At 38.4% G+C, this 27,981-nt stretch overlaps 1 protein-coding gene across 4 annotated transcripts in view; it reads right to left on the bottom strand.

Annotated features, from left to right (window-relative positions):
• The window catches only part of ZNF292 (zinc finger protein 292), a 115,884-nt gene that overhangs the window by 78,724 nt on the left and 9,179 nt on the right, over positions 1 to 27,981 (bottom strand). Inside the window, exons 4-7 of one of the 4 annotated variants that reach the window (XM_019661694.1) lie at positions 17,956 to 17,992; positions 17,790 to 17,862; positions 9,969 to 10,413; positions 9,565 to 9,761 (exon numbers count right to left, since the gene is read on the bottom strand). In XM_019661694.1, the coding sequence (XP_019517239.1) occupies positions 9,565 to 9,732 (168 nt within the window). In that variant the 5' untranslated portion in view covers positions 9,733 to 9,761; positions 9,969 to 10,413; positions 17,790 to 17,862; positions 17,956 to 17,992. Of the gene's footprint in view, positions 1 to 9,564; positions 9,762 to 9,968; positions 11,613 to 12,378; positions 12,469 to 17,789; positions 17,863 to 17,955; positions 17,993 to 27,981 lie in introns of those variants that run through there. The other 3 variants (XM_019661693.1, XM_019661695.1, XM_019661697.1) reach the window with 3 other exon arrangements.

Below are 27,981 nucleotides of genomic sequence, written 5' to 3'. Positions count from 1 at the left end.
GGGCAATCAAACACCACAAATGTTTTCATTCAAAATAGGTAAATCCTGAAAGGTCTGTTTTGGTGTTTAAAATTTTCTCTCTCTCTCTCTTTAGGCAGCATTTGCAATATCAAGTGACCTTTTCAGGAATATTTTATAAATAGGTCACAATACTGAATAGACTAAGTCTGACTCATTTCTTTATTCAGTTTTATATACTAGGGTTAATGCTTAATTACTAAAGAAGCAGTAGTTATGACATAAGCATTCAGAAATGTGTTCTATAAAATGTCCTCATGCTGATGAACATCATGATCAATTCATTTGAGGATATAAATTTTATTCACAATGTTTGTTATGGGCAGTACCCCATTTTAGGCAGGCAAAAAATTTTTTTTTAATTTTCCCTAATACAGGTTTAAAGTAAAGTTGTACAAATATGGATTGGGTAAGTCATGGTAAGCCACCAGATTCAAACTACTTTAGTACTAATTTTAATAGGTATGTTATTAAATTTTATTTTCTTTTGAAATAATATAATCTTGTGAAAATTTTGTTCAGAAAATTAAAAACTTGTAGCTTTCAGAATATAAATTGGCAAAAAATGTTAATGTTTTTGAGTTAAATGTATAACAATGTTTCAAGTTATTTATGTTGCAAAAATTAGGGAAAGATCAAGAATAGGTACACGTTTATTAAAAAATACAAAATGTAAGCTATTTACTTTGAGTAAAAAATTTTAAGTGCCTGATTTTGATGATAATGGCTCATTTTGAAAAACTAGCAAAATCATTCCTATTTACTGGAAATAATTTTCTCTCCAAATCACAAATATATGCTTCAATTAACTCTGGTAAATCAAAATTACTACAGGACTTAATTTAAATATTGCTATAATAGCTTTCTAATGTCCTTATAAAACTGATTGGGATGGGGATCAGGTTAACTATTAATTACTACTTTTAAATTTAATTACCTCTTTCTAAATATAAAATCTGTATCTAGAGTTAGGAACTTAATACATAACATCCCCTATGTCAGGCATCAATAAGGATGCCAAATGTTCCACATGACTACATTATCCAGATAGTATCTGAAATTCATTTTTTAAAGAACTGCTTCATTTTAGCCATTTAACCACATATCTCCATCTTCCTAAACAAATACCTAATAAAATTTAACATTTTCTGATGATTCAGTGTCATACTGAACAAGTATTATATAGCAATGATGAGGTCCTAGGAGGCAATCTGGATAAATTGAGACATTTAAACAGACTAACATTTTCAATCCTATGGTCTCATAGGTCTTCAGATTAAACAATTCACTGTTAGTAAAGCATCTAGCAGTGCCTGTTTCCAATATTCTCTTCCCCTTCAATCTGCTTAGTCTAATCTCTAACTCCAAGCTTCATCCTCACCCCAGCTTTATTCTTTTTCAGACCAAGAAAGCATGAACTAAATACTATCTTGTCCAGATTGTAGTGGAACTCATATTTGAACTCAAAGTCATTTGGCAGTAAAATGAACAGGTATATATATTTGTGAGAAAAGACTAGATCAATCTAGATGGAAGGGAAAGTTCCTGTTGGACAGCGAAGGAATGAAAAACAGTTAAACAATAGAACAGGGAGAGCACTGGGCTCAAGCATATGTTTGTATTTTATCCTATGCACCAGTATTTCTCAACTTGGGTTCCACAGACATAATGCTGGGTTTCTAGCATTCACTGTAAAAAATTTAAAGCTGGGTTTCTAGCATTCACTGTAAGAAATGTAAAACTGTATTTTAATTTTGATGCTCTTCTTAAAGAAAATATAAGAATGTTTTGAGTCAACTAATCTAGAAGGCCACCTTATAACCTCGGACTGCCTGCCTCTGTGCTCATTGCTAAACTGAGCCCAGTAATCCCCTAACAGTGGTGTTTTTCAAACTGTTGGTAATGACCTATTAGTGGACCATAAAATCCAAAGCAGCTTTAAAAATAAATAATGTATCACATAGAGTAAAGATAAATAATGTTTGGTAATAATTTTGTTTTAGTGCAATAACTAAGTAGTGAAATAAAAAAGTTACATCTTATATAATGAGGTCAAAAACTTGTAACTGTAAGATCTACACTCACTCTCTTGGGTTTCTGCACACTCAAATTTAAACAACACTGTTACAAGCATTGGCCCCCACTGAGGTAGAGGATAAAAGCAGGATGCTGGGGAGTTTCACAAATGGAAAGGAAGGTTAAAAGCAAGTTCATCAGTTAAGAAAAAAGGCCAAAGATTGGAACAAGAGCTAGGATGCTATTATTAGACTGTACAAGGTAGAGATAACACAAAATACCAAATTCAGACCAGGTTTAATATTAAGGTAAATAATTAAGTAAATAAAGAGTCTTTCCACAAAATTTCCAGTTACAGTGACAGAGTAGGGTGCCCTTCTTGTCCTATTTAGAGATTGAGATTAGAAAACAGGAATGGAAATGCCTTTGCCAACCTCCTAAGAGAAAAGGGAGAGTTAGATGTGCTTTAACAAAATATGGGTAACAAGAAAGAAAGCAGAGTCTATAGAGAGGAAAACTTTTAATTTGGCCTATATAAGTGCCAAGAATGGGTTGGGGGGAGAGGGGGAGGGGTAAAGGGAAAAACTACTGCTATGTGGTAGACTATAATAGCAATAGTCCCTAAAGAATCACATCTCTCTGTACCCACAAAGAAGCTGGGTTTGCCCATTTGCTATACAGCCAATGGGACATTGGCAAATGACATAAGCAGAGCCTTGAAAAGCAGTTATGCCCTATAACTCTCTTGCTGGCAGGTAAAGAAATCCAGGCTACCTTACTAAAAGATAAGAGTGGAGCAGAGATGAGCCAACCGGAGGCTCCTCGACCAACCCACCTGAAAATCACAAGGCATATGAGTGAGACCATCTGGGACCATTCCACCCCATACAACCTACCAGCTGACTGCAGAACTACCCAACAGACCCACAGACTTGATTGAGAACAGTAACAAGTTCTTTAAAGCTACTATGTTTCGGGGTAGTTTGTTACATGGTAATAACTGATACAAAACACTTGAAGAAAAAAACCAAAGCTTGTAACATTCTGAACTTAATTTTATTTCAATGCCCCAAACTTGTAAGGCTGAGTCTTTAGGCAATGTAACCATATATTATTTACACTTACAAGATTAATTTAAATTCCTTCGTTTGGGTCCTAAACCCTTCCTCTGGTTTCTCTATACAATTTTTCATCCTGACCCCTGACATTTTTCTCCAAGATGCCAGTTTGAATAGTTGTTCCATTGCTCTGTTTATTCCCACCCTTCCCACTTCTCTTTGGTTACCCAAATTCATTGAAAACCCAATGTAAACAGTGTTTTCCTTTCCTGATCAATTTTTAGCTAAATCGAGCAATTTCAAAATGTTCCCATTCTCTTAATTCACACACCACTTATATTTATCACTAGATACTTTATGAATACTGTTGCTTAACTATTAATATGCGCACCAGATTTTGTAAATTTTTTAAAGGCAGGGATCCACTCTATAATTCTCCATAGCTCCTTTAGTGCTCCCACATAAGAGGAATTTAATATCTGATTAAAATATAAATATGTATTTGATTGAATTTTAACAAATCTTCTTGGCTAAATATATGTACTTAGAGACCACTAAAACTTTGTAAAGTTAAGGAGAAGGGCCGGCTGAGTGGCTCAGTTGGTTAAGAACTTGCTTAATAGTGAGAACTCTGAGCAACAGTGGTTCGAGTCCCGGTCCGAGCTGAGCAGCCGCTGAGCTGCCAACAGGTGGCAGGATGGATCAGCTAAAATAAATAAATAAATAAACAAAATAAAGTTAAGGAGTAAAAAAGCTAACTTTTTTTCTGAGGTGCACTTTGCAACCCTCAATGCCAAAAGCGAAACAATGAATCGAGACTCTCCTAGAAAACAATACATTGTTAAAAGTTACATGGGGTATGCTGACAAACACATTAATGAAAAGCAAACTTTCCATTTTATAAATGAGGCTCCTCACATGTTGATTGGTTAATTTTAAAAACTAGACTTATATGTGGGAGTTGGGAAGAATAAAGTGATCTCTTAACCTTGACAGAATCTCAAGGAAAATAAGTACAGCAGCAGTTTCATAGAGTAGTTAAGAACATATATTTTCAAAAATACTTGGCTTTGAAAGTTAGTCATATAAAATATTATGAAGGGCAACTGAAGAATACATCTTCTCTTCCTCCATTTTAATTTAGGACCAAAAAGTGTGAAGAAGGAGGCAAGCAAAATTTGGTCAATTTTTCTTTGCTAAAACTGGGATAGCATATTCTGAAAAGTGAAATTTACTACTTCCAGCATGCAGTCATACTAATTATGAACACTTTAAAAATTATTTCCCCTGAGCATTACCTAAACTTTTAAAGTTTAAATGACTTATTACTCCCGCAATACCTAAGGTAATTATCACTAATTAACAAGCAAGCCATTTTTTCTTCTGATTTGAAGTGCCCTACAAATTAACTTAAGACATCCTCTAATAATCAAAAGAAAAATGTCTAAGTTTTTAAGGAAAATGTTTGAGCATTTTCAAAATTCTGGCCACTATACTTAAAGCTAAGCAAAACATGCAGATAAACAAAGGAACCAACATGTATCAAACGGATGAAACAAAAATATACAAAGAAACATTTTAACTACATAATTTAAACACCAGTAGCTCTCCTAACAGTTTTGATTTTTGTTTCTTATGCCAATAAGGCAGCAACAATAGTTAATAAAGGTACTAAGGTCTAGCTCAAATCCTACTTCTTCAGTGAAGCTTTCTCTGATACCCCAGCCTGAAGTGCTTACTACCTATCTTGAACTTATTGGAATTACTTTATTGGAATTACTCTACATAAAACTAACTTATTCCTCTAAATAGCCACCAATTATTAACTGATTAATTAGACACAGCGACAGACTGGAATTATCATACAATTTAAAACAGAAAGTCACAGATTTACATAGGCAACTATGGGATGATCTCAGAGTCAGATATTCTCTCTCTCCCTCTCTCTCTCTCTCTGAAAAAAAAACATGATGCAGTATATAGTATGTCCTTATTTTTTATTTTTTAAAAAGAGAAAACAGTATTTCTGGAAATATGCATAAAAAACTATTAGGGGACTGTTATTGTGGGAGGTGCCTGGAGATCTAGGATAGGAAGGAGATCAAGTTTTTGTTGTGCCCCCTTTCTCAATGTTTGACTTTTTAAAAACCATTTCGATGTATTACACTGTCAATTTTAAAAAGAATAAAAATAAAGCAAATTTGGTAGTTAATGACACACTACCTTCTGACACCTCTCCAACTGTCATCTTGAGATGATATTTAAATCTTACCTTATTAATTTATCCTACTAGATTCTCCTGTATCTTATATTCCCTGCTAACATCTAAACCAAGTCATTCAATCAAATGTTTTCTTAAAAGTACAGAATTCAATTATATCAAAAGGTCAAATCTCTGCTTCAATCAGGACAATTCAGTATGCTGAATTTGCTACCCTCTTTAACCTAGTAAAAGTGAATTGTTTTAGTAATTGTTTAAGTAAGTGCTTGTAATTTTGCTAAGGAAGAAAATTTTTCTTGACCTCTCAAGTTCAGTGTAAATTTAAATATGGTTGAAGAGCATTTACCTGGATCTGTTCCAGATTAACTACATTTCTCTAAAAATATATATTATCTTAACACGAAAAGAGCATAATCACTAAAAAAAAAAACAAAAAAAAACTTAACATTTTTTTCCCATTCTATTCAGTGTTTCTGAAAAGGGCACTGTGGGTACTTAGGGAGAGGGATAAATTTCATTGGGGTGGGACTGTCCCGTTCACTTCAGAAAATATAGCATCCATGGCCCATGGGCACCAAATGCCAAGTATCATATCCCCAGTCAATGCAATGACAAAACAACTGACCCCACATATTTCCAAATGCCCTTGAGGAGAGAACTGCAGGGGGGGGGAAAGTACTATGTCCAGTTGAAAAATACTGCCTATATGAATGAACTAAGGTACGAAGTGTGTGTGTGTGTGTGTGTGTGTGTGTGTGTGTGTGTGTGTCACACGCACATATTTCCACAACTGCAATTCAACCTTTTAAAACAATTATCAGCCACCAGAAGATAAACGACCAGTAACAGTCATAACTCATGTATTAATCAACCAGTAATCCAGCCCAGTATGTAATACTGTTAACAAAAATCATGCCCCACCCCCCACCAAATCCTTCAACTATTACAGTGACTGAAATCCTTTTAGAACAACTCTTCTGTTGGAATGCTTCTGTTTAAGCTCCCAAATAAATAACCTTCCATTGGACTGCACTAAGAAATAAAAGATATAAACCACAGATCACTATCATTATTTGTCCACCTGATTCCAGAGATTATAGACTTCCTGAAGCCAGAAAAACCATGATCATGGCTGCCTGGCCCACAGTGTAAGTTTTCAATAACAATGCTGAATGAATGAGTGAACACTGGCCCAGTGTAATACAATAAATAGTCCAAAAGTTCCAGCTATAATCATTTTTATATGTATGAATGATCCAGAAACAAATGCAAAAATTTATTTCTAGTTATCCTATATTCTTATTCTAAGTTGAGTTTCAGAAAATTGGTTAGTCAATTACATTACTCAGATTAAAGCTAACATGTAAAGATTTAAGGAAATTTAAGATTTTGACAGTCGTTTCCAATATGCCCATCCTCTACCACCTTTCCCTCCTCCCAATTAAGCTTTAAGTAAATGTTTATGTAAATAAGTGTGACATGCTTCCAGGAAGCAACCCAATATAAAGAGCAAAATGATACTGTTAACAGTAAGAAAAAAGTAATTTCTATTTTATTTTTGAGAATTCAAGAAATCTGTTACTATCCTACCTCATTCAAAAAATGAAAATCAATAAACTAGAAAATGTTAAGCAACTTCTATTTTTGTAGGTTTCACTATATTCTCCAGAAACTCACTTTTTGCTGTTAAAAATTCACAATATAAGTGAATTCATCTTTTAAAAGAAATGCAACAATGAGGATTGCACAAGCACTAAGCATTAACACTTACAGAATATTAACTCAAGCCCACTAACCCTGACAAATGTTTATTCATCTTTGCCTTCTTGAAGCATGTGAATATCCCAGTTTTACAGGAAAAGCTTAAGCAGAAAATGTTAAATGATAATCTTACGGTTAGAAACCAAGACAATTTATAGCTCCTAGTATTTCTATCACTGCTTTCAGAATGCTCCAATAAATTCTATAACTAACTGTTAACCACTGCTTTGCTCAACTGGCTAGGATACAATTTTAAAAAGAAACAATTGTTTCAAGTTACTTCCCACTTTACAAGATCAATAACACAAATAGGTTACTTTTAAAAAATGTATAGAAAATGTTCTAGAGGGGATCAAACATCAGATACAATCTGCACCTATTCAAATAATGGAGATCACTTTCAAATGCATTTAAGTTACTGTGGGATTTTAGTGCATGAAATATTTCCTTTTTTTTTTAAATTCACAATCCCAGCATTTGTTTTATTACTGTTTCATGTAGCAATGGTCAATAAAAACAATGGATGTATTGTAAGACTAATCACTTAAAACTAATACAGGAAATTACTTTCATACTGATAAAAAAAAAAGAATGCTGTTTCATTAACTTAAAATATTTTTAGTGATAACTTTATAATGTTGCATATCCTCAAAAAAGTCCAACTTGCATGAGATTCTATTTTCCCAGAATTATTAATCCTGCTTATAAATATTGCTGGCAAAGAATATTTTATAGTAATTAGCCTTAAACCCATAGGTGGACACTGTTATCTGGAAAATGTCTTTCAGCAAAGCTAGGCTTTAGTACTTTTCACTGATTAAAAGTCTGGCTTTCCATATAAATGAAAGACTTCCTTTTATGGGTATCTTACTGAAGTATATTTTTATATCTAAAGTCTTCATATCTACAAGACCAATTAAAAATGAGTGGGTACTCCCCCAGGGTAGTCAAATTGGAAAATTCCAACAATTATTTAAAACTAGGATTAAAGGCAATTACCGAATCTCTAATTTTGCCATAGATATTCATTCATCAGACCTATGTTACCTATGTTTTTCACATTGCATATAGGTCCTCCTAGACAAGTTACCACTTGATCTCACATAGTTTTATTTTTTTAAGATAGTGAACCACCACAAAATAGTGACAATAATGTGCATACAGCAATGGAGAAATTTTTGTATGGTATTAAGTATGCCTGATTTTATAAAGGAAAGATTTCAGAAGCTGGAGGCTAACAATTAGGTGAAAATGTAATCTACTCTAAAATGTTAAAATGGTCCACTGTTGTTCCATTTTAAGTTCAATTTCTTTCCAAAACAACTTCTCCACAATGATACATTCACAAGCTAACTATAAATGTGACCTATATAAATCGTGTCTTTTTCCTCCTCAAGAAGACCATCTAACCAAAATCTTCTCCACAGCCAGCATCAGCATCTTGAAATTTCAGACATAACTGGAGGGTTTGTAATCAAGTCCAAATGTAGACCCAAAATACCTGGTTTCTATCAAACAGTGTTATTAACATTCTAAATCCTGGTTAGAACGCAATTACTGGAAAGCAGTGTCCTTGTGCAAGAAAAGGAAGGAAAGGTCTGAAACTGACCTGAGCACAGGTCCACAGGAGCCTCTCGGTTTCACCAGGAGACCAAACAGGGAAGGCTCCAAGTAGTAGGGGTGTGGGGAGGTGGGGAGGAAGGACAGAGGAAACCGTGCTCCTCGTAAGGTGAAAGCAAAAGAGAAGCGGACTCTGGAAAAGCCGCCTTGCAGGGACATTCGAGCCTAGGATACACAGAGACAGCTCCTCTCTACCGGAGAGAGCAACGTTTAGCGTGAAGTGGTGCATCAGGCAAGCACAGGCAGGAAGGGACACCCTGCGGGCCCCCCACCCCGAACGTCTCGCCCAGCTAGAAAGGGTCGGCGGGGACTGCTCCTCGGAACATCAACAAAGGCCCCTTCAGTCCTAAGGCGAAACTCGAACAACAAAGGCCGGCAGACAGCGAGGACCGGGCCGGGGGCGGGACGGATGAAAGCAGGGGGAGGCACAGGGATCAAACCAGAGGGGGCGGAGGCCCGTCCGAGTGGGAAACACGCGCAGAGGCGGGGGGCGCGGTAATCCCCAGCGCACAGTCAGAGGAGGAGGAGGATGGGGACCCGGCCTTCCTTGCCCGTTCCCCTCTCCCTGCGGCGGAGCGGGCTCCAGTTCTCGCCGTCGGCATCTCCGCCCTCGGGACCGCGCAGTCCGAGTTCGGGAATGGAAAGGGGAGGGGGATTTTCCGTCCCGACCACAACTCCCTTCCCCCGGGAGGGAGCTGCGACAACGGCAGCCACACAAAGGCGCCTGCCTCGTACTCGCCGCTCCCGCCCGGGCGGCAGCGCCGACAGCGCCAAGGCAGCGCCGACCAGCGCTCGGCCGCCAGGCGCTCTCTCGCTCTCTTCCCCCGCCAGGATGGGGGAAAGGGGGAGGGGACCGCCAGGCGCCCTCACCTGGCACAGCTGCTGACAGTAGTCTGTGGCCGCTTCCACGGCCGGCATCCGGCTCTCCCGCAGCTGTCGCTCCAGCTCCTGGAGCCGCTCGCCCAGGCGCTGCAGCTCCGCGATGCAGCCGCCTCCGCCGCGACTCAGCCTCTCCTGCTCGGCCTCTTCGTCCGCCATCTTCACACCCCGCTCCGTCGCGTACGCACCTGGGTCACGTGATAACACAATGCCACGTTCGGAGGGGTCACGTGCCGGGCGCGTTCGCACGCCACCGAGCACGTACAAAGGGCCCGGTGGGGAGGATGGGGAAGGCGGGGAGAATGGCGCGAGGGAGCCGTGGGGAGGTGAAGGGAAGGGGAAAGGAGGAGGGCGGGGTCGGGGCGGTGCGGCGCGGAAAACCGCGCTTTACTTACCCTGAGCGGGAAGTGGGCAGCAGTGGCGAAAGGGGCGGGCCGATGGAGGCCCGTTCTCGGTCACGTGGGCGTCGCGACCGGGGTTAAAAGCCTGGGGAGGGGCTGCCCTCTATAGCGTCCGGATCCCGGCGTGGCTTTTCCCAGTCCCCGGTGACTCCTACGGACAAATGCCCCAGCTCCCCGCGAAGACGGGTGTGGAACAGCTCTGGGTGGCCTGGGGCAATGGCTGCATTTACGGTTGGCCTGTAGGCAGGCTAGAAGCAGGGGAAGAGGAAGAAGGTAAAACCCACCCATGGACCTCAAGCGTGAGAGCCAAAGCGGGACTAGGAGCTGTCAAAATTGACCTCACCGAACGTGGGAGGAGGGATCTACTGCCTGAGGTACCAGATCTCGCTCCACTCTCCTCTTCAGTCCCAAAAACGCCTCTTCCCTGGAAACACAATCTCTATGAGGTAGAGGCAACAAAGAAAAGTAACAATTGGATCAGCACAGAATGAAGTTCAAATCTCATCTGGAGAGCGGAGCAAACTCGTGAAAAGCATAGCTTAAAAGATTTCAGACTGAAATTGTGGACGTTGTAATCAGATGATTTTTAAGCCACTGAAGTATTTCTAGAATAAGTGATAGTCAACTAATGCATTTCACCGTGATTTAAGATTCTTTCTCCTACACACTACAGAAATCACCATCACTTAAAATACGCTATATATGAAAGTAGGTCAAGAAAAAGAAGTAATAAGGAGAAATTGATGCTAAAATAAAAGAATAAGGTTACCGAGAATTATAAATTGAACAGCAATTTTTTCCTGTTCCTGCAAATAGTGATGGCATTCTGAACCGTATTTTAATTACAACCTGGAGGGAATGAATGAATACTTGGCACTTGAGCAAACAGTAGAAGAGGTACTACAGAAATTCAGGTGGTTAACCCTAAAGTTCAGAAAAAAACAAATATTTTGTTAGTAGTAGAAAATAAGACACGTCTTATCTTTCTTACAACTGAATGGTCTACAAAAATTCAGAAACAATGATATTGATGAGGCACCTAGTCCTTTTCCTATCATATTCCAAGTGAAGTATATTTTTCTAGTACAAGCATTTAAAATAAAAAGAATTCCTATGTGTGCAGAATCCTCTTTTAAGAGATTTCTAGTATTAGTAGAAAGTGTTTTAGATCGTATATTGTCCAAAATGAATACTTCGTAATGCATCAGTGGCAGTGATTTTTTTAAGTGCTATTATATAAGTTGAGTAGACACAACCCTTTATGAAAAACAGTAAAAATATTATGAGTGCTGATATTACATATTAACAAGACAGGTTCTTCAAATATTTACTCATAGAAGAGGCTGGGGAGTACATTCAAAGGCTAAGTAAGGCATGAGGATATAAAAGTATCACTGAGAGCTGAAAAAGCAGCAAATAAGGCAGCTAATGGACTTTAATATTTGCAGCTCACTTTCCCAAGTGAAGCATGTTAGATATCGAAACCAGGTTTCTTCAATTTATGTTATCTTAGGATGCCAGTGAAAACATAAAAAGTGAGAAATATGAGATTAGCCAAATGTACCAGTAAATCCAAGAACAGATAAGGTATCAAAGGTTAGCAAAGCACATTTTCACTTCAAGTATAATGGCTTATACCATACCTACTCTATAGAAAAAAAAAAAAAGAAAAGAAAAGAAAGGAAAATATATCCAAAGAGAAATTTATCCAAATATTGGTTTTTTAAAAATTGCCTGAGAATGTAGATCATTCCCACTTCCTGCCCATGATAGTCCTAAAACCAAGTAGATTTGATTAGCAAATTGATTCTGAGCACTCTTACTGTCTTGCAAATAAATGTCCCTCAGCATGGTCGACTAAGTCCTCCACTTTTATTTGGTGTCTTTAAGCTCTATCTACTCATTACTCCATTCTTTTGTTTTAGAGTCTACAAATATAAGGACTCAGAGTGAGTGGTGTAATTATTTAATTATCATTTATTGAGTACTTATGTGCAGGCATTACTTGGTGGGAAAATCAAAGGTGAATAAAAACTATCCCTGCCTTAAGAAAGCTTACAATTTTGTGGAAGAGTGACCTACAGTGGCAATACATACAATATGCTAAGTGTTTTATTATGAAAATGCATGCAGATTCAACGCAGAACATCAAAGTAGTCTAAGGTACTAACTATTGATACAATCTATCCACCGAATCGCTACAGAAGTGCAAGTTTTTAATTAAATGAGAAGAATTGTAAATACTATCCCTTGACAGGTAGACCTTGTCTTGGAGATCTCAGAAATAATCATTCTTATCCATAGAAAAGGTGTATCAACAAGTACACATGACCTATTGTACCTGTCCATCTGTTCTTTAAATAACAAGCTGTCAGTTATTGGGAATCATCACACATGTACTTACTGAGATATTCTTGGGGGAATTCGGAGGCCCGTTCCATCCAGAAAATAAGAATAAACTCCAGGGCCAAGAGACTCCGCGTCTTGGGGAGCTCATTGTCCGCTCGGCCAGTGCCGGTGCCCATTTTGGACACTGCACGACTCTTACGGAAGTGATATAACCATATGGACCTTCACTCTCATGAGGCTTGATTTCAGAGTAAATCTGGGAGACAGAAACAGACCTCTATCCCACCCCTGCCATCAATAAAGCTGGAGACCCTAGGGGAGGGAACAAATATGTTTGCATGCGGGCTGCGCGTGCCTTCTTGCTCTACGAGTTCCCCCGGCTGCTCCAACCCGTACCACGCCGGTGCACATTTTCCACTAGAATTCTTGAAATAGCAGGGCCTAGGGGCAGGAAGGGAGCTGGTTTGTGCCTGCTAATAGAGCCAGGGTGCCGCTCCAAGGATGCAGTGAGATCGTCGTTTGCAGATGGCTGATCGCTCAGGACTAAGGCCCGACAGGTCCTTCCGACCCCTGGCCCAGAGAAACCCCGCAGCCGGGCCCCGGCCCCTGCAAAGCCGGGAGACAGTGGGAAGCCAGGGGGTGGCGGAGAGTACGCGCCGCCCTTGAGCTGCTGATTCTCCTTCCCCGGCTCTCTCCCTGGACCCTGGCGACTGAGAAGCTCCGCGGGGCTGGAGCCGGGCTAAGGCTGGTTCCGCTCTGCTCCTCTAACCCTGTCTGCGGATCCCCATTTGGCCGAGACCAGATTGGGCTCGCCGGGCTGCGGCCCAGCGCTGGCTCGCGGGGCAGCCGCGTAGGTGCTCGCGTCCTTGGTCCCCAGCCGCCGGCGCTCAGAAGCCGCAGTCCCTGCATTTGCAGCCGCAGCTTTTCCACACAGAGCTGCGGATCAAGCCCTCAAAACGGCTGTGGCTCCTAGCCCGGGAGTAGCGGGAGCCCGGGGCCTCCAGGCCGAGAGATGCTGGAGCCTCTCCAGGGCGCAGCGGGGCGCCGGGCCTCTGGAAACCAACCGGGCGGGGATGCTCGAGTCTGTCCTGCGGAGGCCGGGACGCGGGCACTGCTGCCTGGTCTTGCAGACAATCTGCTATCTTCCAAAGGGCCAGGCTGCCGGCCCCAGACAGGCCGCCTACTGGATCTCAGAGGTGAGGGCTGGAGTCTGTCTGAGGTTCGGTCCAGTAGAAGGTCCCCCCAGAGTGCTGTGCTCACAGACACAAAGAGGAAGCAAGGGTTGAAGCTCTATTGGAGTTGGTTAAAAACACCACACTTTTCCAAGGAATACGTTTTCCTTGAGAGTAACAGCGAAGGGAGTCAAATAAAATGTTGAAAACATGAGGCAGGTGCTGTGCCATATATTGAAATGATTCCAAAGGCACTAGAAACGTAGGACCAACATTTAAAAGAATTCATTTTGGTCCCTGAGTTCTTCCTAGAGATAAGATAGCGCATATATTTAAATGGATATTTGTATTGCCTATTTGGATATTTTTTTTTCTTTTCATATGAGGAAAAGCCAGTGCAAATGAGAAAGAGTAGGAACATGTCAAGGAAAATGTTTTTAATAGAGTCTCGATTATTCAAAATTACAAATTAACCAAGGTGAAAAAAATCGAAAAGTAAAGCAAAATAAAACCCTAGAAGCATGATTGTGGTATACTATCTCTATAGAAAATCCTTGAGTTGGTTCACAGCATCTCTCCAAAGAAGCAAAGAAAGAAATATAGAAAGTGCCTCTCTTTACTTAGATTTCTAAGTTTTAATCACTGTATCTCATCTATCTCATTGGAAATACATCAGAGAATATCACTTTTGTGGCATCAGGATTTTTTAAAAAATGACTCCAAAGTGTGGTGAACTTGGAAATGCACAGGTCTCTCTTCCCATTTTAGGACATCACCTTCTTAGGAGTATTACTGATTTCTATGATTCTTATAGACATATTCTTCCTTACAACAATAATAATGATAATAATTTAATTAATATCTACTTGAGTATTTAGTATTATATTCATATACTGGACCAGGATCAGTCCCACCAAGCACTTACCCTCTATCACACCTTTACAAAAATATTGTTATTCATTATTCCTATTCCCATACCCTCATCTTCTTGTGTTCCTCTCTAACCAGAGCTCCTCCTCTGTGAAGCCTTCCTTTGCTTAGGTGGACATCTGTCACCAGAGTAGATTTGATTGGTTCTGCTTTCCCTTAGCTCCCCTTCCCATACAGAAATAACCACTCTTTACAACTCCAGTAGCTTTGATTTACTACTTACTGTATTTTGATTTGGAATTTGACATCCTGCCTTTTATTATAGCCAGTCTATAGATGAGCTTTACTCCGAGACTGTAAACCCTTTGAGGGTAAAAACTGTGTCTTAAATCCAGCCTCCTTTCTCTAATACCCTTTGGCAATTAGCAAGGTAATAAGCAGTCAGTAAATGACCACTGAACTAAATTCAATTCAGTTTATGTTTGGCAGTCATAGGTATGCATTTATAACTATCCTCATTATTATCTAAAATAGCCTAGACTGCACAAGGAAATCAGATGTTCTCCAAACATTAGGAGCTTATGTAAAACTGCCTTTTAAATATTTGGGGATCTATGTTTTATCAATAGAACTGTCTATAATCAAAAGTTGTAATGAGTATAATAAAAGACAAAAGATATGCTCAGTTGTTTCACTGTAACAGATGAACTGCAAAAATGTGGGCTCTAGCTTTCTCTTTCACAAACTTAATCTGTGCTTTAGGTCTAATTTAATTTTGTCTTTGCTTTTACATTGTGTCACAATATTGATTTTTTTTATCATCTTCTCAAGAGTTCCTGAATCTCCAAGCAAATTGTTTTGTTAACGTGACTGAATCTTTTCTCAATTTCTTCACCACGAGTTTGCCCACTAACATCTAGTGCACTGCTTCATATAGCCCTACTATCTTCCTAGAAATCTATGGACAAAATAAATGTAAGAAGATTATCTCTGACTCCAGGTAGGACTCATTCTTCAGGATCTGAATTATTTTACAGCAGAGCCTCTCAAACTTTACTGTGTGAAAAGGACACTTAGACAATTTGACTTAAATGCAGATGTTCAAGCCATAACTCTAGAAAGTCTGACTCAGTAGACTGGGGTTGGACCCCGGAAACCTACATTTCTAACCATCACTTCGGGGTCCTTCCAATCATACTGTTCTAGACCTGTAGTTGTCTAATTCTGCTTCCACTTCCTTCCCTACAACTCTCAGCCCTTGTGCCAATTTTGTAAAAAATACCTGAACACCCTCTTTCTTGCTCCACCCACCAGTAAGCACAAACTTAATAAAGCTATAGCCACCTCTTCATAATTTGTTCTAATCATCCTAATTATTCAAAGCCTTTGCTTTGTGAATCATTTGGATCCCAAGCCCCTAGTTCAATGCTTGGCACATAGTAGGTGTGTTCTCAATAAATGTGCATTTTTCAACCCCTTACTCATGTGTTCTCTAGCAAGGCTACTTGTTGAGAAAAGTCTGATTACTTCTTAACAGCCCTATCAGAAGAGGTGTGCAGGCAGGGATAGGAGAAAGAGACGTCAAAACTTTCCCTGTATTTATCTGCCTTCATAAAATTTTTTTTTTGATACATGTAAGGTAAGTAGAGAGAAAAGAAAGCTTTAATTTAAAATTTGATTTGTGGGGCTGGCCGAGTAGCTCAGTTAGTTAAGAGCTCTCTCAAGAGTGTGAGCTCTGAGCAACAGGGTGCCGGTTTGATTCCTGGCCTGAGCTGAACTGCTGCTGAGCTACCAACAGGTGGCAGGATGGCTCAGCTATAAGAAAAAGAAAAAAAAAAGAAAGAAAAGAAATAAAATAAAATAAAATTTGATTTGTGAATTCCAAATATTCATGGATAATTGCTAACTGGGCACCATTAATTTTAAAATTATAAACATAATTCAATATTTAGAAAATTTTCAAGCAGAAAGAAAGACATAAAATAAAAAATAAAAATCCTCTTCCTTTCTAACCTCTAGACCCAATCTGTCAGTAGACTCAGTAACAGTTTATTTATTCTTAAGAATTTTTCTTCTGTATATATAAGCATACATGTATATATCACCATTCTACTTTCTTAAACAAATTGACTTATTCCACTCATTTGGGCAGTTTTCCACTTTGCTTTTTTCCCCTTAATAATCCATTTAGAAATTTGCTACATCAGCATCATTTTTAATAGTCATATGGTATTCCACAGTATAAATGCAGGTAATTTAATTATTTTATTGACAAACAGGTTATTTCCTTTTTTTATTTTTTATTGGGGAATTGGGGGGATGGGAACAGTGCTGGGGAATTAGGGGGAAGGGGAACAGACAAGTTGCTGTGCTTTTGTTCTTCAGTCTAGTTGTGGAGGACGTTGCTTCACTGGCCCAAGTTGGCACCATCATTGCGCTCTTCCAGGGAGAGGCAGATCAAGTCGCCGGCTTCTGGACAGCCACTCACAGCAGCTGCTGGCTGCTCACGCTGGCTGCCGGATACACAAGGTAGCCTATGGCAACCCACTGCAGCAGGGGCTGCAGCCTACACCGGCGTCGGGGACTCATGGCAGCCCAGCTCCAGGTTGAGCTGTTGTTCAGCATCTTAGCTGTAGAGGGCAGTGTCACTGGCCCTCATATGTGGGATCCGAACCGGGCCCTCTGGTGTCCCAAGCCAGTTCTTAACCATCGCACCACTCGGCCGGCCCTATTTCCTTTTTTGTAACTCTAAAAATGTTGCAATGATGTTCTTTGTGCATATGTAGGATTGTTTGAGTAAGTAAGTATCCAAGGGATAAATTCCCCAATGAGAAATTGTTGGATCAAAGCAATGTGTGATTTTAATTCAGTCAGGTGTTGCCAAATTGTCCTTCTAAAATTTTGGACCAACTTATAGTCCCATCAGCAGTGCAGAAAGGAGCCTGTTTTCCATAAATTCTTAGTAGAACGTGTCAAACTTTTAAAGCAATCTTATAGTCTAAAAATAATATTTCATTTTGATAAGTCTTTCTTAAATTTGGGGTCAAATTGAGCATCTTTTGACTTATCTATTGCTATTAATTTCTGAAGGACCTAATCAGTTAAATTAAGACACCTTTTAAAGCAATTGTTAACTCTGTGTAACATTCATATGAAATTCCATGAATATACTGCTTGAAATCATTTATTAACTTAGATGTTAAAACATACCCTTAAGAGGACAACTTATTCTCTTAAGTCAATAGAGGAATATTAAGATGGAACTAATGTTTATTTCTTATTTAATGTTTCTGCCAATAAAATAGCTTTCTAGTATATTATTCCCCTTTGGAATTAGTGACAAAAGGTAAATGGATTGATTCCTAGAAGAGTTACTTAGTTAGGTATCAAATATTCAATGAAACAAGGAAGCAACTTCCTTTACCTTTGCTTCAGGATGCTCAAGTCTTGCTGTCATTACCCTTCCACTGTAGGATTTCCTTCTTTGGTGCTCTGCCCTATTTCAAGTGTAGAAAGTAACAGAACACTTACAAGCGCTCAACTGTCTGCAGCTTTGGTGCATCATTTAGAAAGCAAGACTCATTTCTCACCAAGCACTGACTGGCACGACACAGCAGGGAAGTAAAGCTGAAAGAAGAAACCATGAGAAATTTATGTTTTCTTTCTGCTTGGGTTTCCTGTGAAATGCATAAGACCAAGACATAAAAACAAACCAAATATACTTCAAATGAACTTTCAAGATTAAAGTCAAAAGATTATTTTTTAACATCCAAATGATCAATATGTTGCTCCTCACAAAATTATTAGAAACTGCTGTGTATTTGTTTGAGGTTATAAGTCTATAACTATGAAAACTAGATTTATGACAAACTCAATCTTTGGGAGTATTTTGCATCTTATATATACTTGAGTTATTTGTATGGAAAGCAAAAGACTGTTTTTTAAAGGGTAAGTGATCATCATCATTTCCTTGTATAAATTTTTTGTACTAAGAATTTTCACAGTTACTCCAAATACTCTCCCTTTAAAGCATAGTAAAAGTACAGCACCTCATGCTGATAAAGATGACTACAGGTTAAAACATGTGCTTTGCAGTGTGTAGTGCAGGATGCCCAGAAAATCTGCAGTGAAGACCTTCATGAATTGAAGTCCAAGCTCCTCACTGTCACCTCTGATTTCATAAAGTTATTTTCTGTACAATTATTTTAGAAAAGAACTTCCTTATGATACCTGTACCATGGGGAAGTTTCTATTTTGGGGGAGGCATAGCTTCTAAAATCCTTAAGACCTGAACTTGTATCTTAGTTGCTCAAATATTGAGTGATTCATTATTTTTTTCATTTTTGTCTCCAGTGATATAATGTGGTTCTGTTATATCGGATCTTTGATCTCACTAGAAACTCCAGCAGGCTGCTAAATGTTTTTCTAAGTTTCTATCATCAACCTTCTCATTATATCCTCTACTTTGGCAATTCATTCATTTTTGAGGCTTTCATTTTTATTTTTGTGAACGTGACTCCCAAATCAATATCTCCAGTGTGACCTTTCCCCTGAGCTTCAGCTTCACACAGCCACCTGCCTGTTGGACAGCTCCACCCAGATGTTTTGCTGGCATCTCAATCCCAGATAACTTCATGAAGTCCTCCTCTTACACGGACGCTCACCTAGGCTAAACTTCCTTTTGCTTTCCTACTTCTGTTCAGGGCATTACTGTCCTTCCAAGTTTTAGGTCTGAACCTTGAGTTCAGCTTTGACTCTGCTTTCCCTTTCATTCCTGTGCCAACAGCTTTTCAGACTCGCCAAAGAAGTCTCTGTATCACTTCTCTTCTCCATTCCCAGTGCTATCCCCCGATGGCTCTCTAAATCTCTCCTAGGGAAAGTTTTCTTAAATTGTCTCTTTACCTTCTGCCTCTTCTCCTATTTTGTGCTAAGTATTTCCAACTAAAGTGGTCATTCTAAAGGACAATTCTGACTTTAAGGCAACTCAGTCTAGAAGAGTTGAACCCCCCAATCTGGAGTTAGCTAAATGTGGGAAATTGGTTAAGCTACTTTATCTTTCATTCTTTATTTGCTTATCTGTATTGTGGATAATAATAATTCCTTACACTATAATTATTGCAATTGAATGAAAATATGCACATAAAATGCTTATCTCTGGCACTTAATTGGCACTCAATAAATGTTAACAGTTACTGTTGTGTCCCTTTGCTGCTCAGGACTGTCAGTGGTGCCATAATGTCTACCAAGTGGTGCAGCTCTGACCTACCTGTCTAGTATTGAGTTCCACTTACTGACATTCACAAACTCTTTTTTCAGTCATGCATACTGAACTGTTCTCTATACACATTTTGTTTATCTAAGATGTTGCTTACTTTCAAGTTTGATTTATTTAATTTCCTGTCGTAGTCAACAATTTGTTAGTTACAACTGACCTATATTTTCACAGTAAGTTGAATAAAAAGGAGGGCTAGCCAGGGACTAGAAAGCTGTCAGGAACAACAGAAGGCACTCCCTCAGTCACTCTTATTTGGGGGTCAATGGGTTCCACTTCTTTCTGTAAATCAGCTTTATTATGTGCCCCTGCACATTGGCTTTCTCTGTACCTAGCAGCAACATATCTCTCAGATTTATGCCTTGTTATGTCCATCCGTTTAGTTTTACACACAGGTCAAATGACCCTGCATCCCAGTTCCAAATTTCTGAGAAGGGCAGGTCACCTCAGACAGACATGGCTGCCAAGGCCCACCGTACGTGTGTTGGGAAGTTCTCAGAGAAAGTCTATTCAGGGTAAGATGCTCCAAAGATGTCTAATGTATCAGAAAATAAGATCATTAGAGCATGAGTAGTGTTTTATTGTCTTTGCATTTTCTCATCAATTTTGCAACTGTGCCCTTCAGTAAATATTTATAGAAAGATCTGAAATGTTCTATTGTGAGGTTGCTAAAAACAATACTGATATTAAAAGTGCAGTTACATTTATAATTTACTTTGTCTGCAGAGAATCAACTAGGCTTGATTGGAAGCTACAAGACCTCACAATGCAATGGAAATTTTTGCTGAAAAGTGAAAGAAACACTTCAACATGTCTAAACAAGGGAACTTTGAAGAAATGCAGGATGTCATCTCAGCTCATCTTTGGTAAAACTCCATTTTATGTACTTTGGAGCCCATCAGGAGAAAGACACTGATAGACTAGAAACTATCAATACAGGAGCAATGGACAGTGATAGGAAGAATAGAGAGTATCTGTTAGTTTCTTAGGGCTGCTGTAACAAATTAGTGCAAACTGTATGACTTAAAACACCAGAAATGCATCCTCTCACAGTTCTGGAGGTTAGAGTTCCAAAATCAAGGTGGAGGCAGGGCCATGCTCACTCTAAAACCTGTAGAGGAGAATCCTTCCTTGCCTTTTTGTAGCTTGTGGTGGTGGTAGCTGTCAGTCCTTGACATTCCTTGGTTTGCAGCTGCATCAGTCTCATATCTACCTCTGTCATCACATGGCATTCTCCCTGTGTGTTTATGTGGTGTTTTGTCTATGTATCTACATGTCATATGGCATTTTCTTCCTCTTTTAAGGACACCAGTCATATGGGATGAGGGCCCACCCTAATGACTTCATTTTAACTCAATTACATCTGCAAAGACCCTATTTCCAAAAAGGTCACATTCACAGGGGTTAGGACTTCAACACCTCTTTTTGGAGGACAATCCATGACAAAGTATGGCCTACAAAGATCTTTTAAAGTTCAAACATATTTTAATACAATAAATACTGGAGTTCTGTGGTCATCAGAATAATACCCTGTGTCCCCCAATAGATACCTGTGTCCTAATCACCAGAACCTGTGAATATATTAGGTTATGTGGCAAGGGATAATTAGAGTTGCAAATAGAATTATAGTTGCTAATCTGACTTTAAGATATGGTGATTATTCTCAGAGTGGGCTCAATGAAAGCACAAGTGTGGATGATTGAAGCAGAAGAGGAGGTCAGAATGATTTGTTGGGAGAAAGACTTGATTAGCCATTGCTGGCTTTGAAGATAAAGGGGCTAGCAACCAAGGAATGCAGCAGACTCTAGAAACTGGAAAAGGCAAGAAAACGAATTCTCTCCTACAGCCTCCAGAAGGAAGGCAGCCCTGCCCCAAAACTTGATTTTAGCACAGTGAGACCTACTTAGGACTTCTGACCTCCAGAACTGTAAGATAACAAACTTGTATTGTTTTAAGCCACTAAGTTTGTGATAATTTATCATAGCAGTCATAAGAACCTAATACAAGTGCTAATGTTATATATAAAAAAAGGAAGTTTGGCTATAAAGTGGTTAATTTTAGTATAATTATGAACAACTTGAAACATTAAAATAGACATATTTAAGGTAGATGTTAGAATAAAAATAACAGTAATTTAGCTCAGGTGATAATTGACCAAAATCAATTGCTAATGTGTTAATGCTGGAGGTAAAAGATGCTATTAATATATTACATAGATAAGAGGTTCTTGATCCAGAGAATGTTTCCACATTTTTTCAGTAGCATGTACTTAGAAGCCAAGTAAGCATTTCAATAATATTAGTTATGTTTTGTTTCCCTTTACTAAAATAAAACTTATGATAATGAGGTGTGTGTCCATTAGAGTGTGTTGAATTCAATCAACATAGCTGGATTCAGAATTTCAATTTCATTAGCAGCATCAGAAAGCTCACCTGTAACCAGCTCCCTCTGGGGAAGGTTGCCTTCCTGTGTAATCTGATTTCCATAGTTACACAGAATGAGAACCTGGCCCTTGAAAACAAAGTATTGATCCAGTAAGACTCTACCTTATTCTTATTCATAAAAGTGTTTTCAGTTGCAAGCATTGAAGGTCCTGAAAAATCGTCTTATTCTAAAGGAATACTAACTAAAGCTTGGAGTGATGCTTGTTACCCTCATTTTGTTTCTAATATTTTACAAATTACTGTATATTCAAGTTGTATCATATTCTGAAAAATAACATTAGCCATCGAGAAGTTAAGAAGCCTCTGTCTGGCCTGTACTAGAGGCCTTGAATTTTTATAAACCGCAGATTTTAAATGGGCCTTACCCCTTTTGGTCTGTTGGTTCTTTTCAACAAAATACCTCTGACTCTAATTTATAAACAAAAATGTGGGAGAAAGGGTAAGGATAGCCCTCTGAGAGCTGTTATGGAGAGGTCAGAATGACTGCAGAGGAGCTTATGAACCCAGAGATTTTATGGTCAGTCTTATAAAATTCCCAATTTCTGGCAGAGATTTATTTCTAATTGTTAAATTTTATTCTGTACGAAGTGTTTAATCCCTTCCTTTCTTTTTCTTTCCTATCAAAACATTCCTTGAGAAGTTTCCTTTATAACCTTATCCATGTATATACATGTAACATTGCCATTTCAAATAATACTGATATCAATTTAGTGAGGGTAATATGTAAAAATAATGGTTGCAAGTTTCTTAAAGTCTAGGGAGAGAGCTTCTAGCACTGTTGATGCTGTGCCATGTTAATATAAGCAAGAATATACCATATTCTTTGGTAAGCATTAAACCATAAATTTTCTCGTGGCAAGTGGGAGACAGTTACAGATGACTTTCAGAACCCAAGGAAGTAATGCAGGTTGGACTATGATAGGCTGTGATAAAGGAACAGGTGCCCATATTAAGGAGGATTAGACAAAGAACCTGATGTATGAAAAGTGTGAGGTCCTGACATAGCAGCTCATTTCTATCACCTCTGTGTTTTGTTTTTTTACCTGGAGTTGTCTGGTTTTCATTACCAGGACCTCTAATGGCTAGCTAGGTTCTTTTGATCTGTGGGATCATCTATAGCCATATGCTCAACTTTCCTTATTTTTATCTATATATTTTCCTTTCTAAATTTAATTAGTGTCATATTTTAACTTAGGTACTACAATTACTTTAATAATTTGACTTTTAAGTTTTTAGCTTGTCTCATTTTAGCTTCTTACTTGGGATCACGTAGTATAATCAGATAACCAAAGGATACTTTATGTTTCATGCAGCTTTTCCTAAAGATATTAGTTTGGTCATGCCTTCTTGGAAAGCAAACATTCTATCTCCAACCCTTTTTATAAGTGAGGGTTTTCTCTGTAAAAATCACACAAAATCAAAGTAGTCTGAAAATATCCTGCTGTCTTGTATTACCAGAGGCAAAGCAAGTGTGGAAGAAAAGGGCTCTACATCTTCACGTTCCAGCTATGTGGAGTAAATAGTTTTTTTTCTGAATTATATATTTTTAAATCTCTTATCAATTAGTATTGAGAATTGCATTATTTTCTCAGCAAAGCAAACCAGAGCCTCTAAAAGAGGTTGCACAAAATACAATAACAAGGATGAATTCAAACTCAATTTTAGTAAGTGCTGTGTTGGCTCCTTGGAGTTTTTGATTGATGTTAAACCTATATATATATTACTTGTTAAATGTCTATTGATTTCAGCCTCATGGTAAAAATCATTGCTTAGTGGAAAAACAATAGCTGTGAAATGATAAAATAAAAAGCAATATAATATTATTTTTTAAAAAGATTAATGGAAATACAATGAATGTAATAAATTTCTTTTGTAACATAGTTGGCTAGAAGTAATAAGAATGTAGAAAATATTGGGAGAAGACAGTGGTGTTAACCACTTCTTAATATATCTTCAGCAGCTATATATATCTTCCTACAGCTCTTTGTATATAAATAATTTTCACTCATACATTTTCAGTTTTTACAATTAATTTATAATGTTTTCGTGATTGAAAATTTAGCAAGAAAATATTAACTTCCTCCTGTATAACTCCCCTGAGATCAACGACTTGCAAATACATTCTTTATTAGGGAAGCAAAGTCTCCATTTTTTAACAGCAAGATAACAGCTCCTTCCACAGCTATTCTTTTACTTGATTAGGGGTAAAATGTCACCTTCACTGACAGCAAACCACTGCTTTTTACAGCAATCAAATGATCAAAATTTCATATTACAGATAGAAATTTTTAATGAATTTTCATAGAAAACAGGTTGTTGATAGGGTAAATTGTTGCCTGAGCTAAGAATTGGGAAAACCTGAAAGAATCTAAGGCAAACTTAATTTTATGATTCATTTAAAAACAATTATTTAAATGTATTACTAAATCCTGTTTCTCAAAAGTATTATTTTAATAAGTCCTTCAATAATTATTAGACTATCTTTGATATTGAACCTAATTACCATAACCTGCACCTGGATGATGTTTCAAAATATGAATGGATGTGGTCCCCCTCCATTTTCTATTGTTCCCCTGTCCTTTCCCTAGTGCAACTGGATGTTAGGTCACCATACCCCACTGAAAATAGAACCAGAGAACCAAGGCAGCAACTTCCTGTTTTTATGTCTTTGTTTGCTTGCTTTTTAAGTTTAAATCTTCAGGACCAATTATAAGGCAGAAAAATTGGAAAGAATACTTGATAAGTGAGTTCTACGCTGCCCCTACCTCCCTTTATTCCTACCTGAGAGCAAATTAAAAAACAAAAAAACAAAACAAAACAAAAACGTCATCCTTCACTGGAAAAGGAAGAGAATGTTGGAAAGAAAATAAGAGTTAGATATTAGTGAGTGGTCCCTTAAAAGGAGGTCTGCACCTCTCCAAACAAAACTCTGGTTTGGGAGAGGGATGATGGTGACAGACTCTCCAGATAACTTGGGGCATCCCAGAGTGGGTGTGTGTGGTGTCCTGCTTCCTCTCAGGTGGCCCTGTGGACCTGATGAGATGCTTTGGGTGTCATAAACAATAACAAAGCTTCCAGAAAGAAGTCCAATTGCACACGACTTGCTCTCTTTTGTGTTTCTTCTCTCTCTTTTTAAAAAGTGTACATAACAGACACATAATTAATGGACTAGAGCTATTTATAAAGGATATCAATGAATCAATCAAATATTAATTGAGTGTTACATGTGACCACTTTAATTTAGAGAACTCCTGAGAAAGTTATTATGCAGCCCATACAATGCATGTTTTAAAAGCCAGAGAAAGGAAAAATAAGATTCATGGAGGAGATAGGTCTTGGATGGGAGGTGGAGACATACTGGTTATCAGTAAAAATAAAACAAATAAAAAACACAAAACCTAGGAAGGAACAGGTCTTCAAAAGGATATTCTTTTATTCCCAGAATGCCCTCTAGGCTAAACCCAATCACTGAAGCATGGATTTATAGAAACTGAAAAGAATTAAGAAGTAACAACAAATGGCAACTCCTTTTCACTTTAACTAGTTCAATCCCATGATGGGCAAAGCAATGCTCTTTGTGAAGGCTCAGTTGTGGATAGACATATGAGGTGACTTCACTTCAGCAGGAAAAAAGGCCAACAGAGAATTACTGCTCTTTATTTTTGTTTCTCTGCCTGGTCTCCAGGTGGAATTGTAAAAAATATACCGAAAATTATTCTGAAGTGTAAATTTCCCTAATCTAATCAACAAAATGTGAAGTGTGTTGCTTATGTTAAAGACCAAGCACTGCAGTTTGGGATAATTTCTCAGATGTCATGTTGTGACATTGTGTGTGTGTGTGTGTGTGTGTGTGTGTGTGTGTAGTTCACAATAAAACTCTTGCACCTGTACCTCTATTGCTATGTCACTACCTCCAGGTGTTTTTCCCACAAAGCTTAATCTCTGCATAATGATTTCACTACTTACTCAGAGAAGGTATTATGAAGCTGCTGTGGACTGAATTTTGTCTCCCCCCAAATTAATAAACCCCAATGTTATGGTATTTAGAGATGGGGCCCTTGGGAGGTAATCAGGTTTAAAGGAGGTTATCAGGGTGGGGCTTTCACGATGAGTTTAGTGCCCCTTTAAGAAGAGATGCCAGAACTTGTCTTCTCTTTCTCACATGAGGACATAGCCAGAGGACAGCCATCTGCAAGGCAGGAAGAGGGTCCTCGACAGAACCTGACCATGCAGGCACCCTGATCTTGGACTTCGGGCCTCCAGGGCTGTGAGAAATTAAATTTCTGTTGTTGAAGCCCCAGAGTCTATGATATTTTGTTATGGCTGCCTGAGCAAACTGAGACAGAAGCATTGCAACTTGCCAGCATGAGGATGTTTTCTGAATGTCAAGTGGTTATTGACTTTTTAGTCTACAGGAATGCGTTATGATGAACACAAACTACTGCTTCTTACCACTTATAAATCATCATGTCAGTACTGGAGCTGGGTCTAGTCATAAAATGCCAGTGCACAGAGACACAATTGTTACTTAAGAGAGTATCACTTAGACAACAGAATTATGCACACATAATATGCACGAATGACAGAGAAGCCTTTAACATTATTACCTGAGGGATTAGGAAGTCTCACATCTTGCTCTGTCAGGGCCGTACTTTCACAATTTGTACAGATCACAAACTTCCTCTGAGAGTCTTGTAGAAAAACAATCCTGTACCCCTAACTATTGTCACAGGCACAGAGCTCAAGATTTTTTGCTTAATGTGTACGTCTAGTTGAACAAGTAAACATAAGCCTAAGAAAGAAATTGACTGCTTATGATTCAAACTGTCTACCTACCACAGCAAATGCTAGACTCTGTAGCAATGCCTCATTGGAAAATGTGGTGTCCAGAACCTTCAGCATGATCAGACTGAATGAATAAACTCATTCCAGATTGGTTAAAGGCTTGAATTGGGAATAAGGGTACAGGAGAGAAACTGGTTGAGTTATTTAAGCCATTCATAAGCCAGGAACATGAATTATCAGTCTCACCTTTTGGGGGAAAAATCACATTATCCCATAAACTATTTACTGTGTTGCATGTACAGAATCTGGCACTGTCTGCATGAAAGTAGTGGCTAAAAATTATATTTAAAGACTCATAGGACCAACAATCCTTCCCTAAGTGCAAGTTCCTTTTATATGAAATTCTAGTATACTTCATTTTATATCCATATGCATTTTGGTAAGCATGAATATTTTATTTTCAAAATAGATGAATGATTATTTGGGGGCAATTAAAGAAAGAGAGAGAATAGGAAACAGAAAAGAGGACAATGATGAAAGTATGGATGGCAAATTAGGAGAACAGGATTTTAGAAAACAAAGATGAAAAATTGTCTGAACGTTGGAAGCAGCCTGCTATACCTGTTAGAACAAAGGACACTGAGAGGCCTCTAAAGGGGCAGGTAAACTAGGGATCTCCTTCAGGCCCACTGTGGGGTCCTGGGGGTAACAGTAAAAGTCCACATTTTATAGGTGAAGTGACTAAGGCAAAAAGCAGAAAGTCTTTAACACTTGGGTGAAGAAGCAGGCCACAAAAAGGATAATTTTAAGGATGTGTATTATCTTTAGCAAAGCCAATTGTACCGCTAGAGAGTTCCTCCTACAGGCCCCCCTGATTCCTGCCTAGGATAAGGTCTCTGCCATAAATTTTTACATCATAATAATAGTTTATGTGGATTGGTATTCATTTTGTGCCACTCACGGTCTAAGCCCTTTCTGTGTTAGTTTACTTTTCGAGGCAATTCCCTGACATAGTGATTCTCACATTTTACGTGTATCTATGGATGACTATTACTTATCATTACTTATGACTAGAAGAAGATGAAATTTTCATCATCAATTTTATTCTTTTTTTT

This window comes from Hipposideros armiger, unplaced genomic scaffold (assembly GCF_001890085.2).
Source record: "Hipposideros armiger isolate ML-2016 unplaced genomic scaffold, ASM189008v1 scaffold_358, whole genome shotgun sequence".
NCBI classification, from domain to species: domain Eukaryota; kingdom Metazoa; phylum Chordata; class Mammalia; order Chiroptera; family Hipposideridae; genus Hipposideros; species Hipposideros armiger.
Note: the sequence above shows the minus strand (reverse complement) of the source record. Positions and strands in the feature narration are given on the sequence as shown.